The sequence below is a fragment of the Vombatus ursinus genome, unplaced genomic scaffold (genome assembly GCF_900497805.2).
Source record: "Vombatus ursinus unplaced genomic scaffold, bare-nosed wombat genome assembly UNPS02009205.1, whole genome shotgun sequence".
Classification (NCBI taxonomy): domain Eukaryota; kingdom Metazoa; phylum Chordata; class Mammalia; order Diprotodontia; family Vombatidae; genus Vombatus; species Vombatus ursinus.
Genome location: NW_020948983.1, coordinates 19,306,242 through 19,321,781, shown reverse-complemented (window position 1 = coordinate 19,321,781; position 15,540 = coordinate 19,306,242). Strand labels below are relative to the sequence as shown.

The window sequence follows — 15,540 nt, the reverse complement described above, 5'->3', positions numbered from 1 at the left end:
TGGTTGGGGGCAGAAAGTGGCAGTTTTATACTGGGGAATCAATCGAAGCCCCCTCAAAGGGTAGGCCTCACCAGGGCACCTGGTCAGCATTGGGGCCCAGAGCAGGGAGAACTTGCCCCCTCATAAAGGACCTTTTAAGGCTCTGGGTACTTTGATGAGCCGCATTTGACTGGTTAGCACTATGGTGTGAATGGGGCCACCTTTATGGAGGAGGGGTCCTTTTGTTCCTACCCTTTCATGCTCTCCCCCTTTGCCTCTTTCCAATAGATAGCTCAGGTTTCAGGGGCCCAAAGTTGAGGGGGTTGGAGGAGTCTGATTTACCATTATTCCTTGCTCCTGGGATTCTAGGTGCCCTGAGGCAAGGATGGTATGGCTGTCACCAAGCAAGATAGGGAAGAGAGAATGGTCTTTGGTCTTCTCTCCACTTCCCCCAGAGGGCAGGGGACAGCAGAAAAGGAGAGACCCCACAGGGGAGATCTTAGGGGAACTCCTTTACCTGGGATTCTCCATACTGAAAGGTTGTAAGCTCCAGGACTGAACTCAATTTAACAAAAATTCATTAAGGACTGCATTGACATTTATTGTTTTTATATTCTGCCATCTCCTCCTGCACAGCACTTCACACATAATGGGTACTCACATGTGTTGAATGAATTAATATCTGTTCATCTTGGCTAATGCTAAATATTTGTTGAGCTTTAAATAATCTTAGGTTGCATTAATATCAATCTAGAGTATTGTGTTCTGTTTTGGGTGCCAAAGTTTAGAAGGAATATGAATAGCCTAGACCCTATCAATGGGTAACCAGAATGGAACACTGCACATGGGACAGGTTCGGGAAGAACTATTCAAAGAATCGTTCATAAATATCTAAAAAAGGGAAGAGGTAACGGGGCTGAAAAAAACCCTGGCTTCTACATGAATAGGCCACAGAAGACCCAAACCTCACTTCCTTTTTTGACAATTGTTACTAAAATGGTCGGTCAGGATGCATTCAAATTTACTTATATTTCAGAAAAGCATGTGATAAAATCCCCCATGCTATCCTTAGCGACATGATAGAAGATATGTGGCCTAGAAAATAGTAACTAAATTAATGTGGAACCAGTTTAATGACCAGGTTAACTAAACTAGCAAAAAGAGATGTCTCCAGTGGGGGCCTTCAGGGATCTGTCCTTAGCCCAATGCCATTCAACTTGTATTGACGACCTGGATAAAAGCATGGATGGCAACCTCGTCCAAAGCATAAATATCAGGACACCAAAAGACCTTGCTAGGCCAGAATGATGGCCAAATCATAGCATTCTCTCTCCCAAACTACCCTGTGTTTATTCTGCATATCCATCATATGCACATTTGTACGTGTATACACATCTATGTACACAATCTATTCCCTCATAGAATGAGAATAGTGCTTTCATTTTTTTGTCCATCTCCAGTGCCTAGAGAGGGACACTTAATAAATGTCTGCTAATTAGTGGGTCAAAAGTAAGAAGAAAAAATTAAAAGGTAAACATAAAGCCCTACATGTGTTAAAAAAAAAAAATAAACAAAACACTGGCACCATGAACACAAGAGGGAGGAGGTTTGGCTAAACAAGGTCAAAAAAGACCAGAGGATTTTGGTGGACAGTGGGACACAGCAACCAAAAATCAAATGACATTTTAGGCTGCAGTAAGAGGCATGGTATCCAGAAAACAGGAAATGAACAGTCAACCGTGTTCTCCCCTCATCGGAGTACCTAGAACGCTGTGATTAGCCCTGGGTGACACATTTTGGAGATGACAGATTCTCTCTTTGGAGAGAATCGCAAGAAAAACGGGATGGGCAGCAATCTTAGTAACGAACTGCAACTTAGTAAAAACTGGCAATGTCTGGCCTAAGAAAACATTGAGGTGGGGGGGAACTGTACTAAAACAATGGCTGCCAGCTGATTATTGGAAGAAGTGTTGAATGAAAGGGACTTTTTTCTTTTCCCTCCTTGCTTGGTCCCAGAGGGTAAACTTAGAGCAGGCAGAAGTTGCAGTGGAAGATTTAGACTCAATGCAAGGGAAAATCTAGTTAGCTGTCCAAAAATGGAATGAGCTATCTTCACTCAATCCACAAGAATTTATTAAGCACCTACTATGTGCTAGGCACAAAACAATCCTTCCTTGCAAAAAGCTTACATTAGAATGGGGAGATAAGCAGTTCAGTACAAGGCAGCTTGGGAGGGAGGGCAGTAGCAGGACTAAGAAGGACTTTGTGAAGAAGCTGGTGCCTAGACAGTCTTAAGGAAGAGAAGGGTTCTATGCCTAACAATTAAACCTATCTAAGCATGGAACAGACTGCCCAACACTGGAGATGTTTTTAGATGGCAGATATAACAAAAAGAGTAGCTTACATCTCTATAGTACTTTAAGGTTTAAAAACAGCTTCACAATAACCCTGAGAGGGAGATGGTGCAAGTACTATTGTCTTCATTTTACAAACAGGGAAGCTGAGGCTAGGGATCCCATGACCAGTAAATGTCAGAGCCAACACTCAAAACTCAGGTCTTCTGAGTCCAAGACCAGGGTTCTTTCCACTCCCCCAACAACAATGCTCTGGAGTGCATGTGGCAGAGGGCATTCTCGAATCGAGTCCGGGGCCCTCTAGCTCTAGGATGCTATTTCAAGTTTCCCAATCACTCTCTAATCTCTTTGCCTGAACATTCATCGAGCACACCAAAGCCAGTTTTCTCCCAAAACATTTTACTTGTTATTCCATTGTTTAGAAAATGTGAATAGTTTCCCATTTTCTACTGCATCATCTCAGCTGATCCTCGTGGCCTTTTAAATATTCTTCACATTCCCCCAAATACGGCATCACGTGCTCATTTACAACCATGCCTTTCCTCCTGATGTTGCCCTGCCTACAACACCCCCCTCCCCACCCCTCCACCTAGAATCTTCAAAGCTCCCCCTCTTTTGGGGAGCTTTCCCTGATTACTAGTGCCCACAGTGGTGATCTCACCCTCCTCCCAGTGCACCTAGTTGATATAATGTGATTTAGCATTTCATTATTCTCTGTTTCTTATGTGTGTACATATGTCTTTTCTCCCTAACTAGGAACCCCCTAAGGTCAGGGAACCCACCTTCTCCTCTTTGTCTCCCTCACGGTTCCCCCCTCTCTGTCTCCCCCACAAAGGGCTGAGTATTCAACAGAGCAGATACATGCATTTTCATTGATGGGCTAGTGAGCTCTACCACACACTTGCCCTACCCCACTCCCCCTAAATCCTCCACCTCTTGGCTTTAGGAGTTCCAATTCCTGAGTCAATCTGGGCCGACTCAGTTCCTGTCTTAGCTGCTGGCATCCCAGACAAACTCCCTGAAGGTGACCACTCTCACCTATCTGGGAAACTAGGCCCAGAGAGGGAGCTGCAGGAGGCAGGGATCATTGACACCAGAGGACAGCATGTCAAACGGATTTCACCATTCTCTGTCTCACCTCACATTCTTCAGCCACAGCATACCTTCTAGCACTGGACCACCCCCTTCCTCTGCCCCTTCAGAAGCACAGGAAGCAAGTAAAAAAGAAGTAAGCAAACTGACCACTTGCTGTAATCATCACTCCCCTTGGCAAAAGACACTCTATCTTCCTAGTGCTTGAGTGGAAGTGGGCTGGGAGGTGGGACCCCTCTAGATATGCCTGGGTCCTCGGCACAGGAAGTGGGGCAGACTGCACGGCAGCCACCTGCTGCTTATTAAACTGGGGCAAAGAGAGGAGTGAAATATAAAAAAAAAAAACAACACAATCTAGTGCAACGGTGAGACACATACGCAGCCTGCTTCTGGGAGGGCCAATGGATGTATTTCCGGGGAAAAGCAACGGCTCATGAACAGTCAGAGCTCCCAGTCCAGTGTGCTAGAGCAGATGGTGATCACTCTCTGGTTCTTTAGCATGCAAAAGAAACCTGAAGGTGAGTAGGGGAAAAGGCCCCATGCAGGGGCGTGTGTGCATGCGTGTGTGTGGGTTCTCTAATCCCACTTTGGGGAATTATGCATGGCAGTTTAGAGGGGGCGGATCACCAGTCCCGCTCAGAGGGCTCACGGTATGGCAGGCCCAAAAGTCTGAAGACGTCCTTCTCTGTGGGGGTGGGCAATGCCCGACCTAGGCCCACCTTGACGCCACGGCTATTGCGCACGATGGCAGTGCTGAGTGCGTGCTCTGACAGGCTCATACCCTTTGTCTTGGCCAGAGCCCTCATGGAGCGGTTAAAGTGGGCAGAGCCAGTGAAATACAGTAAGGCGCAGGCAAACTCGCTATAGGGTACCACAATGATGTCCAAGCGCCGGTGGGGCTGACCAGTCCCTGGCAGTTGGCACACGCCCAGATACTTCTGTTGCTGCCCATTATCATCCTGGCTGACCAGGTCATCTGTCAGGAACCCTGTGCCAAGAAGGAGAGGGAATTAGGAGATGGCAAGAAAAGTCTAAAACCCACCCCTCCACTCTAATCTCTTTTTCTCTTGGGTTCCTAGAAATACAGATCATCAGGACCAGAAGCCCCTTTGAGACAACCCTGAGAAGGGCAATGACCTGTCCAAGGTCACACAGTTAATAAAACTCAGGACTTTAATGCAGGCCTCCTAATTCCCACCCAGGTCCCTTGGATCACATCATGCTCCCTCCCCAGTTGTTGCTCCCGTCTGAGGGAATGAGCTTCTCCATAGCTCTCTTCCTTTGGGCAACCTCCCACTCACTCCTGGAGCCCCAGGCCTGGGGTCATACCTCGCTGCCGAAGGGTATCCAGGAGCTGGCTGAGGATTCCCTTGTGGGATCGTCCATCTGGGTGAGTGACCAGCACATCCACATCCCCACATGTCGCCTTACCCCGGCGATACGAGCCACATGCCACAGAAAGCAGCCCGGGGTTGAGGGTATGAGCTGCCTCCCGGACCTGCAAGATGGGGAAAGAGAGGAACTGGTGATCAGGGGCTACCTCCAGGCCCCAAGCCAATACCTCTCTGGGCACGGGGTAGTCATAACCATCACTCCAGGTCCAAGAATGGACCCAGGAGGGCTGAGAGAATGGGGAACAGAAACTAAGTGCCCTGGGAAGCAAAGTGAAAGGGTAGGCAGGAAAGAGTAGGGAGAGGGGAAAGGTCATCTTCTACCTTTTATAAGAAAAGGATGACAACAGGTTGAAATAAGAGGAGAGATTGAGACTGGATGGCGGATAGAATTGACTAATAGGAAAGGGCCATTTCTAATCCTTTTATCTGCTGGCTCTTTCCCTTCAGCCTTCAAACATGCCCACATCTTCATCCTCAAAAGTCTTCACTTGATCTGACCATCCCCTGAAGCTCTTGTCTTGTAACTTTCCTCCCTTTCCTGGCCAAATTCCTAGAAAACAGCTGGGCATATCTCCCTGCAATTTGGCCCCTATCCTTGCTACAGAACTGCCACATTCTCTGCCGGGTTATCACTGCTCTCTTGACTGTTACATCCCAGTCCTCTTCAGGACCACTCTGAAACATCTGACGATGCTGACCACCCGCCCGCTAGTGCTGCAGACCCTCCTCCGCACATTCTTCTGATACCGTTCTACGGGATTCTCTTCTGGCTGGTCACACCAATCCTTTTTTGTCTTTTTGCAGGAGACAGAAAAAGTCCTGCTCTCTATACCCAGGTGCACCTTAGGGCTCTATCCTAAGCTCTCTCTTCTTTTCTCTCTCTATACTCCTCTGGTGATCTCATCAACCCCCATGGATTCAACTATCACCCCTATGCAAATGACTCTCAAATCTACATATCCATCCTCCATCTCTCTCTCTCTCTCTCCCTCTAGGTCCAATCTTTCATTTCCAACCACTTCCTGGACACCTCTACCCAAAGTCCCCATAGGCACCTGAAATTCAGTGAGTCCCAAACAGTACTCATCTTTCTCCTTCTGACTTTCTTATTTTTATCAAAGGCACCATCATTCTTCCTGTCATTCAGATTCAAACCCTTGAAGCCACCCTCAACTCTTATTCCTGTTCACTGCCCAAGGCCAATTGGCCGCCCAGTATTCTTGATTCCACCTCCTGGGCCCCTCTCACCTCAAGTCCTCTACTCTCTACTCCTCTCACAACCATCTGATCCAGGCCCTCATCATTTCTCACCTGGACTACAATGGCCTCCTAATCACTTCAAGTGTCTCCTCTCTCCAATCAGTTCTTCACAGAGAAGACAGATATTCTTGGAGTTCCACTCTGATCATGCCCCCTCTCTTGCTCAGCCAACCTCAGTGGTCCCCCATTGCCCTTAGGATTAAATACCAACTCCTGTCTGGCATTTAAAGCCCTTCACAATCTGGTTCCAATTTACTCCTCCTTGGACACTTAGGATTCAGCCAAACAGGCCTGTGTTAGCTTCCCCAGGGATCACACTTTATTTCTCACCCCCATGCTTTTGCACAGGCTGTGGCCGGAATGCTCTTCCTCTTCACCTCCACTTTTTGGAGGCCCTCATTCCCAGAGCCAACTTTTCAAGTAAACACTTTTCCTCATTCCCCCAATTGTTAATGCCTGCCACCAACACCATCACTATAGATTTTGTATGTACAAATACCGCATTTTCTTATCTACGAAAATATTATATCCTTCCAGTAGAACAAAAACTCCTTGACAGCATGGACTACCTACTTTTCAACTGGTATTCTCAGTATCTGGCATGGTGTCTGAAACACAGTAGGCCCTTAATAAATCCTTGCTGATTAACTGATTGATTTAGCACTGTAACATGTTACTAAGGCAGGTTGCAGAATCAATCTTCTAGAAATATTGAAGAGCAAGAGAGACTCCCCACCCCCCATATTTATGAATTTAAAGGTTAGAGGAGGATGTGTATGAAAGGGAGGTGGAGCCTGAGGATCAACAAGGTGCCCAGCACCCAGGGCCCAATCTTTGATGGAGGGAGGGAGGGAGAAGATCCACACCCTGCCTCCTTATGGATTGAAACAAGGGGTAATTTCCAACCCTAGGATTATCCTTCATTAAGGGGAGATAAACTCATTAGACTCCATCCCAAAGACACTAAGGTCTTTCTCATGCAGATGGACTTCCTACCTTCTCCCTTGGAAATGAAGATTTTTGTGGCCTCCCAATGGATAGAACCAGGACTCCTCAGCGGTCTCCAGACAAGAGGCATCCACTAATCCCTTAATTCCCTTCTTGGGCCTATCCTAAGGGAAGGGAGGAGGGGCCTGGGACGCTGTAATTCTATCAAAAGGCTTCTGAACCCGACCCAAAGCTTCTGTCTGTTCAAACAGGGAAGAGAAGTGCTTCTGATCTAATTCAAATTGGGGGGTGGGGGTGGGAGAGTATATTCTTTATGCCTGGGCACCGTGAATGAGTGACAACGTCAGCACGAATGGTACTGCCACCATGATGGATGGACACAGGGACAGCACAAACTAATCCTGGTGCCTGGCCCCAGGGGTCTCCCCATCCTCACTCCATGCCCCACATTGTCCCTCTTGTCTCCCACAACGATTGTAGTGACCATCCTGTCCTGCCTTAATGGGCTTTTCAGATGTTCAGGCTCTGGCAGTCAAAGGGAAAAAGGCTTGTGGATGAGGGGAAGGAAGACAAATTCAATTCAGTTTAAAAAATGGTTAAGTGTCTATTATGTTCAAGACTGTACCCATTTATATTCAACCAGAGGCAGCACTGCCAGGTCACCCTAACCTCACCCTGCCACTAAATAACTACCCCAGCAACCAGTCTGTCCCAAATCAACCTCCAGCCTAACCTCAAACATAATCCAATGTCAGACACAACCCTACAGTAGCCTTAACCTCAAAGGCATTATTATCCAGTACAAAGAGGAAGCCTGGCCTGGGACACTCAGGCCGTGGCCCACAGCTATTCGGTCTTTCACTTTGGGATACTTCACCTCGGAGCCTCAGGGCCTTCTTCTAAAAGCGAGGAGAGTAAATCAAACGGCTAACGTCAATCTTCACCCAACTCTAAACTAACCCTCATCTTAATACAAATCTTAAGCCTCAGTCCCTGGAAGAAGACCTGGAAAGGAGACCAGTGGCTCTGAAGGTAGCCACTCTGCCCAGAAGCAGTGTGGGGCCACCATCCTTCCCCTAGTCAGCCCCTCCTACCTCCATCACTGTTCTCTAGTGCTCCCTTTGACTCTGAAAATAATGTGGATGCTTCCCATTTGGGGGCTTTAGGGAAGCCAAAAAGCCAGCTCTGTTCCTTTCACTCTCACCTTTAGGCCTTTCCTGTCTGCCAGACTCTCGCTTCCCAGACTCCTTGGCCAGACCATCCTAGGCTCAGTGGGTGAGGAAGGTGGAGGACACATGTCCTACTTTGTGAATTTCATTTGAAAATCCTTTCCCTTTCCTCCCCATCCCTCCTTTTCCCAACTTGGGGTTTCTGCTCACAGTCTGCTCAATCTCTGAAGCTTCTTCCCTGGGTATGCGCTTGAGGAAGTCCTCATAATGCTTCAGGCCAATGGCCTGCAGAGTAGTCAGGGTGGCCCGATTCTGAATGTCCTCCAGAGTCCGGAAGCCCTGAAAAAGCCAGCCACACAGTAGGGGGTAGTAAAGTTCTAGGACCCAGTAACACTCAGAGCCACCACTTGTAGACACTAGTTCCTTGTTACAGGGGCCCCAGCGATCTCCCCAGTCTCAGGGGAAGGACTGATGGGAGATCATCCCTAGGACAACAGGGTCAATGCCCACAGAGAACCAGGAAAAGTGGAATCTTTTCTTTCTCAGGAAGGAAATAACAGAAAGTATCTTGAGCTCAAGGGACAGTTCTGAGAAGTGAGGAAGGGGACAAAGTAGGAGGAGCAGGTTCAAATAAGCTTTGGCCTCCCTCTGAGAAAGAGGCTATCTGGATTTTACGTTCCCAACAAAGGGTGGATCTGAAATGCAACTAAATCAAATGAGGTCACCCACAAAGAGCTCAGTATCAGTGGAGGGAACTGCTGTAGTAATGGTGGGGAGGGAGGGCTGGGGCAGAGGAGTGACCTGCTGGTACCACATCTGGGCAGTCTTGATTCCAACTCCCCAGATATTAGAGAAGAGCTCTAGAACAGGGACACTGTCACTGATATGGTCCAGTTTCCGAAGATGACCGCTTTCTACAATCTCCATGATCTTCTCTGCCATGCTCTTTCCAATCCCTGGGATGCCACAGGCTTCCTATGGAATGTGAACAGTGACACAAGAAGTATGATAGAAGAGATGTGAGGGACGCCAATCAACAAGCTAGGACTGGGCCAGCGTGGGGAAGCTCAAGACGAGGTAAGGGCAACTTCAGGATGGTAGAAAGCTGCATGATTACGTAAGCTCACAGCCAGAGATAGGGCCAGGCCAGAGTTGAAAATAGGGTGATAATCCTAAGGACGAGGAAGGCTTCAGACACAGGTGCAGAAGAAATCAAAGGTGAACGGCCAGGATTCTCCTACCACCTTAGGTCAGGCCCTCATCTCCTCTCACCCAGACTATTGCAATGACTGTCCTCTCTCACCCCACCAGTCCATCATATGTCCCATTGCCAAAATAACTGTCCTTGAATGCATGACTTCCCACTCAACCAACGCCACTGGCTTCTAGTTGTCTCCATCAAATATAAGACTCTCTGTTAAACTTTGAAAGCCCTCCACACCCCAGCCCTGGCCCCTCTTTCCAGTCCCACCACCATCGCTTCCCTTCCCACACTTTGCCAATCTGGCCAACATGGCCTTTGCCCTGCTCCTCACACCTGACAGCACACCCCCCTTCTCTGTGCTCTTGCTCCAGCCATGCCCCATCCATCCCCTATGCCTGGAATGCCCTCCCTCCTTTCTCAGCTGAGGGAGTCCCTCTCTGCCTTTCAAATGCAGCCCAAGCACCAGCTTCTTCATGAAGCCCTTCCTGCTCCCCCCCCACCCCTGGGGCCCTCCCTCCCAAACTACTTTGTACTCAACTACATGGCATGTTTTTACTTATTAACTCTGTGGTTTTGCTGTATTTTTACATGTATTTTTTGTCTTTTCTCCTTAGAATATAAGCTTCTTACAAGCAGAAGTTGTTTTATACTTTGTGTTAGTATCCCAGGTAAGCCCCGCAGGTGCCAAATATTCGTGGAGTGACTGTCTCCTTGCCGGTCGAAGACTTCTACACCCCCCCCTTTCTGAAGCCCTAATCAGAATTGGGTTGCTTCTCTTCCCTCAGAAGGAGGGCTCTCATCCTTCAGATGAGCATTCCTTGAAGGTGGGAGCCATAATTCCTGCTCTGAGGCATTCAGGACTCCTACCTGGTAGGAGGTGATAGGCTTGTGAAAGCTCTTGAGGGCACTGATAGCCTTAGAGTAGCTCAGTGACCGCCACCTGTCCCCTTGGACAGCATAGGCTTTGGCCAGCACTTCCAGCTTCTCTGTAACGTGAGGATTGTGGTTGGTCATTTTTTGGCTCGAAGGCTGAGCACACACCCACTTATCACTGAGGGCGGGGGCCAGGCTGGGCTCAGCGTCTCCCTCAGGGGTACTTGGGTAGCAGCCGGTGATCAGGGCCTCCAGGTCAGCTGGGGTAACCTGTACTCCCTCCTCATCACTGCATTCATCAGAAGAGTCAGGCTTTAAATAGAGAGAGCACACATAATTAATCCCGGCCCTCCCTCTCCTTCCTTTCCCTCTAACTAGTGGCTCCAAGGGCAGAGGCTATCACTGCTCCCTTAGTTCGGGATTTTCCTGGGCTTGGGAATTGTCTATTCTCTCTGATATCAGGGTTCTTCCATCATATTGGGGACTCCAAGAAGGCAAGGACCAACACTTCCCTCCATCTGAGAGGGAGCTCCCTAAGGAAGGGGCTATGTCTCTTCCTTCTTCCCATAGCACCCAGCCCGGGCCTCTGCCCCAGGACACTGGTGAGGTGGTACGTGACTGCTGACTGGATGCTGGGGAAGGGCCTCGCAGAACAGCAAGCCCTGATGCTCCATTTGGATGGAACTTTCCAGACTATCTTTAGGCCTTAACATTTGGGCATTGACTAGTTTCCTGAAGGTCTCCCAGTTTCCTACAGCCCGTGGAGGAAACAAGGGGGTTTGGACGTGCACCTGACCTGTGGCTGGGTGCTCGGCTTTGAGTGTGGCTCCTGGGGTGGGACAAAGGGAGCAGCAGAAGGAAGCCCTGCCTGGGCTGAAGTTCCAGAGGACCCTGGCTGGGAAGACGCAACCCGAATGTCTGCCTTGTCCGGGTACCTGCAGGGAGAGGGACAGAGCAACGCACTGAGCCACCACAGTTCTTATTCCCAGACTGCACTGAGACCTTTCCTGCCCTGGGCCTTTGTCTGACCATTTTTCTGGGGAGGATAAAGAAATTTGACTTCTTTAAGAATTAGCAAAAAACCTTGGGTGAGTGGCACCTTTGGTGGTTCATCTGAGGTCCATTCAGTGGGGCATTTGCTACAACAAATGAAAAGACAAAGCACTGAGGCGAGGCTCACCTGTCAGGGATGAAGATGTGGAATCCAGCAGTGCCCACCAGCTTCTGCTCTTGCAAGCACTGGCTCAGCCAAGCTGACTTCACCATTTGGACCCCGAGGGGCAGCTGGGACACTTTCAGGAGGCGGAGGGCTCGCTCATAGTCTACAGCTTCATCCACCACAATGTGCGTGATCCCTGGGGCCTGAGGGGAGCAGATTCGGCCCCCATGCTGGAGGATTTGCCTCTCAAAGATCTCTGCCCGGGCTCGACCAATGCCCGCGGGTAACACATGGACTTGCAGTGGGCTCAGCCACTCTGCATAAGAACCATCCCAGTTCTCATCATCATCTGCCCTCTCTCTTCTCCATCTCCAACTCAAAGCATGGATCAGAGAGTGAGCAAGGTACAGCGGAAAAAGTGTTGGACATGGAGTAAGGTAAGATTTGCTTCATACGAACTAGCTGTGTAAGAAGTCACTTACCTTTCTGATCCTGTTTCCTCACCTATAAAATGGGAAGGATATTATTCCTCTACCTATGTAACAGCGTTGGTTGTTATTATGGGAAAATTCCCTCTTCTTTTTCCTCCTTCCATCCCTCCTCTCCCTGAAACTGCAGCTCAGGGCAGCCTCCTCCAGAAGGCCTTCTCATCCATTTTCAAAATGCCAGTGTAATCCTGTCTCTGAACCCTTCTATACTTTATCAGAAAGAGCCATTGACCTTGTCTTCACTTAGGAGTCTCCCTTTCCAAAGGTCTCAGTTCAGAGCTCTGCTCCTCAAATCCTTTCTAGGTCTCTGATGGGTCCCACTTACATCAGCTTGGGCAAGACAGCCTAAATGAATCCAGGACAAGGTTTTGGGGGCAATGGGGTACAAAATACTAATATGCTCTAGTGGACAAGTTGGAAAGCTGGGCTTCTTTGGAAGGCTAATTCTAGCTACATTCAGCGTAGAGGAGGGGGGTTTGGGAGAGAGAGATAGGGAAGAGAGCTCACCTCTACCTTCTTCTATTTCTTCCTTCTTAGAAATCTGTAAGAGTCCGCCCCTGTCTGAGTCAGCTCTCATTTTCTTCCGTTTGGGAAAGGCCTTCAAGATCCCTCGAGGCTCCATGGCTAGGGCGGAGCTTGGCTCCTTCTCTCTAAGGATAAATTAAGACAGAAGAGTGAAGAAGGCCAAGGATCTCTTCTCTTCTGCCCCAGAGAAGTCAGGCTTAAGGGAGCTGTCCCAAGTCCTACCCAGGAATTAGAAATAAACTAGGCCAGGGGTGGGGAACCTGAGGCCTGAAGGCTACATGTGGCCCTCTAGGTCTTCAAGTGTGGCCTTTTGAAAAAATCCTTTTATTAAGGGGATTTGTTCTATGAAGTTTGGATTCAGTAAAAGTGCCACACTTGAAGACCTAGATGGCCACATCTAGCCTCAAGGCCGAAGATTCCCCACCTCTGAACCAGGCTTTAGCCCCAGCTGAGTGACACAGATTTATTCTCTCGTCTCAGGAGCAAGTTGGGACCACTGGTTTGTTCTTGCCGAGAGAAGAATGTGACCTATCCCCTAGGGAACTTATACCAACCAAGCAGGTATGTGAAGATAGGTGATTCAGTTAGGAAAATGAATGCATAGAGCAAGGATCTAACAGTCTCTGTATAGCACCAAGAGGACAAAGTTTAGAGCAGCGACCAGAATTCACAAGGTAGAATATAAAGATTAAAAAAAAAAAGACCTTGTTTTTTCATTTGGAATAGGAGGATGTAGGTTCAAATTTCAGTTCTGCACTTAGTACCATTTTGACCTTGGATGGGTCATCTTTGGACCCCGGTTTCCATACTGTTCCAATGAAGGAGATGGACCTCTGAAGCCCTTTCCAGTTTTGAATTCATGATCATACGACAGTAATACAAGAGTCATGTAATACCAGGCAGATATCATGTGATAGGAGAAACAAGAAATCCAGGCAAAGTGCTCCAGGACAACCTGAGTGGCAAGAAAACACTTTCAGCTTTGTGCTGGGAAAAACTGCAGAGATTTGGGAGGAAGAGTTTGGATAGCTCAGTGATGCTGATCTCTATTCTGATGCTGGGGAAGGAACAGCTCCCAGGGCCTGAGAAATCCTGGAGATGAAGGATCAGGAAGGAGCATCCTTACTGAGTAGGAGCATCCTTAAAGAGAGAGAGTGAGAATGAGAGACAGATACAAAGACAACATTTCCTTCCGAAGGAGGGGCAGAAAAACTATACAGATTGGATTGGGATTGCACGGCCTTCCTGGGTTAGGGAAGAAGTTTCAGTCCTCCCTCAATCTGGGGTCTCCCTGAGGTTGGGGGCTCTCTCCCTTCCCTGAAAGCACTGTCCACTCATTAAACTGGGGGGTCCCATTAGTCAGGACCCATGAGAGTCTTTCCACCTGGGCGCTCTCCTAGGTGGGTTGCTCTGACTGCTGGGAGGTCTGGCATATTTATTTTCATGACCCCCACCCCTAGCAGGCCTCACCGCCCAGGTGGCACGTGGTGCCATGGACAAAGCGCTGGGTCTTCTTGCCATCAGGAAGCCCTGAGTTCAAATACAGCCTCAGACACTTCCTAGCTGTGTGGCTCTGGGCAAGGCACCTTACCTCCACCTGCCTCAGTTTCCTCATCTGTGAATTGGGGATATTTGATTATCCTCATTAGGATCACACCTACCTCCCAGGGTTGTTGTGAGGACCAGATGACATAATATGTACCAGGCGTTTGGCACAGTGCCTGGCACACAGTAGGCAATTAATAAATCCTTCCTTCCTGGGGGGGGGGGGACGCGGTGCCCGGATAGCGGGCCGCCCCGGGAGGCAATCGGGGTGTCAGCCCCTGACAGCAGCCCGCACCGGGCCGGGACCCGGGAACCACGTGGGGGCACTGACCCCCGAGGTCGCACAAACCCCACCTAGAGGCGGGAATCTCTCGGTTCCGGCAGGGGCGGCCTCTGCGGGCCTGCCCACCCCCGACGCCCCCAGGAAGCCGGGCGTTTCCCGAGGCCCAGCCTCTTTAGACGCCCCACCCTACAGACTGCACAAGGCCAGGCAGGGAGAGGGCACCCCATTTGGCAGGACGTCTTCCGGGTCACCCGGAAGCGGTTCTTGGCGGCGGTTGCCATGGCATCGCCGGGTCGCGCGGCCCTCGGAAGGGAAGATGGCGGTGCCGGGCTGGCTGGAGAGATTGCGGGCGGCGGAGAAGACGGCCCTGTTGCAGGACGGTAACACGGGGACAGCCTTGCAGATTCCTCGCCCTCCCCACCGCGGTCGGAGGGGTCCGGCCCTGAACCCCCCGGGAGGGGGGTCTGCCCCCGGCTCCTCCCCCTGACCTCCGTTTCCCCGCCGAGGAGCGGGCCAGGCCGGCGGGGTGCGGTGGGGGAAGAGGCCGGGAACCTGGGGGTGGCGAGGGCTCCCGGCCCCATCTTGGTCAGCGTCAGGAAGGCGGTTGCGGGCGCGGTTGTCTGCCCGCGGGTCACACCTGCCCTGCTCTGGAGGAGCTTACGGTCGGTTAGGGGACGGGCAGGGATTCGAGGTCCAGAAGACCGGGGTTCAAGTCCTACCCGCTTCTGCCATTTACTCTTTGGGTGACCTCAGAGCTACCCAACCCCTCTGGGTGCCCGTTTCTTATCTGTGACATAAGGGGAGTGGACTAGATGGCCCCCCAGTCCTACACCCAAGTCTTTGCTCCAAATGGTATGTGAGAGTGAGATGCGGACCAAGGACAGGTCTGGGGGAAGCCCATCTTTGCTTTTCCTCCCCCTCCTGCTGCATTGTTTATCTCCTCTGAGCTCCCCAACGGACAGGGGAGAGGAGAGACCGTAGGATTGGCCACTACACCCAGTTTGGTTGTTGTAATGTTCAGAGGATGCTCAGACTGGTGGCCAAAAAAAAAAAAAATGGCTTTTGGTTCTTTGAAGAGTTGTTTTCTAGGTGTAGTCAGCCCAGAATTTCAGCCTTTCTCTTACCAGGGAAAACCCCGATAAAATTTCTTAGTTTAGGTTAAGGCCCTTCATAATCTTAATTCCAAACTGCCTTTCTAGCTTTGATTTGAGTCTCCTTCTCACACACACACACACACACACACACACACACACACACACACACACAC

At 49.8% G+C, this 15,540-nt stretch overlaps 2 protein-coding genes across 3 annotated transcripts in view; one reads left to right on the top strand and one right to left on the bottom strand.

The window, feature by feature from the left end:
- Positions 1-3,812: 3,812 nt before the first annotated feature.
- Positions 3,813-14,312, bottom strand: POLL (DNA polymerase lambda). 2 transcript variants are annotated; one of them, XM_027851796.1, is made up of 9 exons: positions 14,107-14,312; positions 12,428-12,570; positions 11,454-11,748; positions 11,070-11,208; positions 10,442-10,585; positions 8,998-9,171; positions 8,407-8,535; positions 4,755-4,923; positions 3,813-4,413 (listed from the first exon to the last, which is right to left on the bottom strand). In XM_027851796.1, the coding sequence occupies exons 1-9, from the start codon at positions 14,136-14,138 to the stop codon at positions 4,049-4,051; spliced, it is 1,590 nt and encodes a 529-aa protein (XP_027707597.1). In that variant the 5' UTR covers positions 14,139-14,312; the 3' UTR covers positions 3,813-4,048. The 2 variants fall into 2 exon arrangements, with proteins under 2 accessions (XP_027707597.1, XP_027707596.1); XM_027851795.1 differs by having other exon boundaries at positions 10,268-10,585; positions 14,107-14,311.
- Positions 14,313-14,548: 236 nt separating this feature from the next.
- The window catches only part of DPCD (deleted in primary ciliary dyskinesia homolog (mouse)), a 23,035-nt gene continuing 22,043 nt past the window's right edge, over positions 14,549-15,540 (top strand). Inside the window, exon 1 of the mRNA XM_027851799.1 lies at positions 14,549-14,653. Within this exon, the coding sequence (XP_027707600.1) occupies positions 14,590-14,653 (64 nt within the window). The 5' untranslated portion in view covers positions 14,549-14,589. The remainder of the gene's footprint in view (positions 14,654-15,540) is intronic.

What these genes read in the sequence shown, in the direction of transcription:
- POLL (XM_027851795.1), bottom strand. Translation starts at nt 14,138, where the DNA reads ATGTCATCTGGTCCTCACAACAACCCTGGGAG. An exon ending in AGAAATAGAAGAAGGTAGAG is followed by an intron (nt 11,749 to 12,427) that starts GTGAGCTCTCTT and finishes GTTCTTATGCAG; the next exon opens with AGTGGCTGAGCCCACTGCAA. An exon ending in CTTCAGAGATTGAGCAGACT is followed by an intron (nt 4,924 to 8,406) that starts GTGAGCAGAAAC and finishes CCCATCTTGCAG; the next exon opens with GTCCGGGAGGCAGCTCATAC.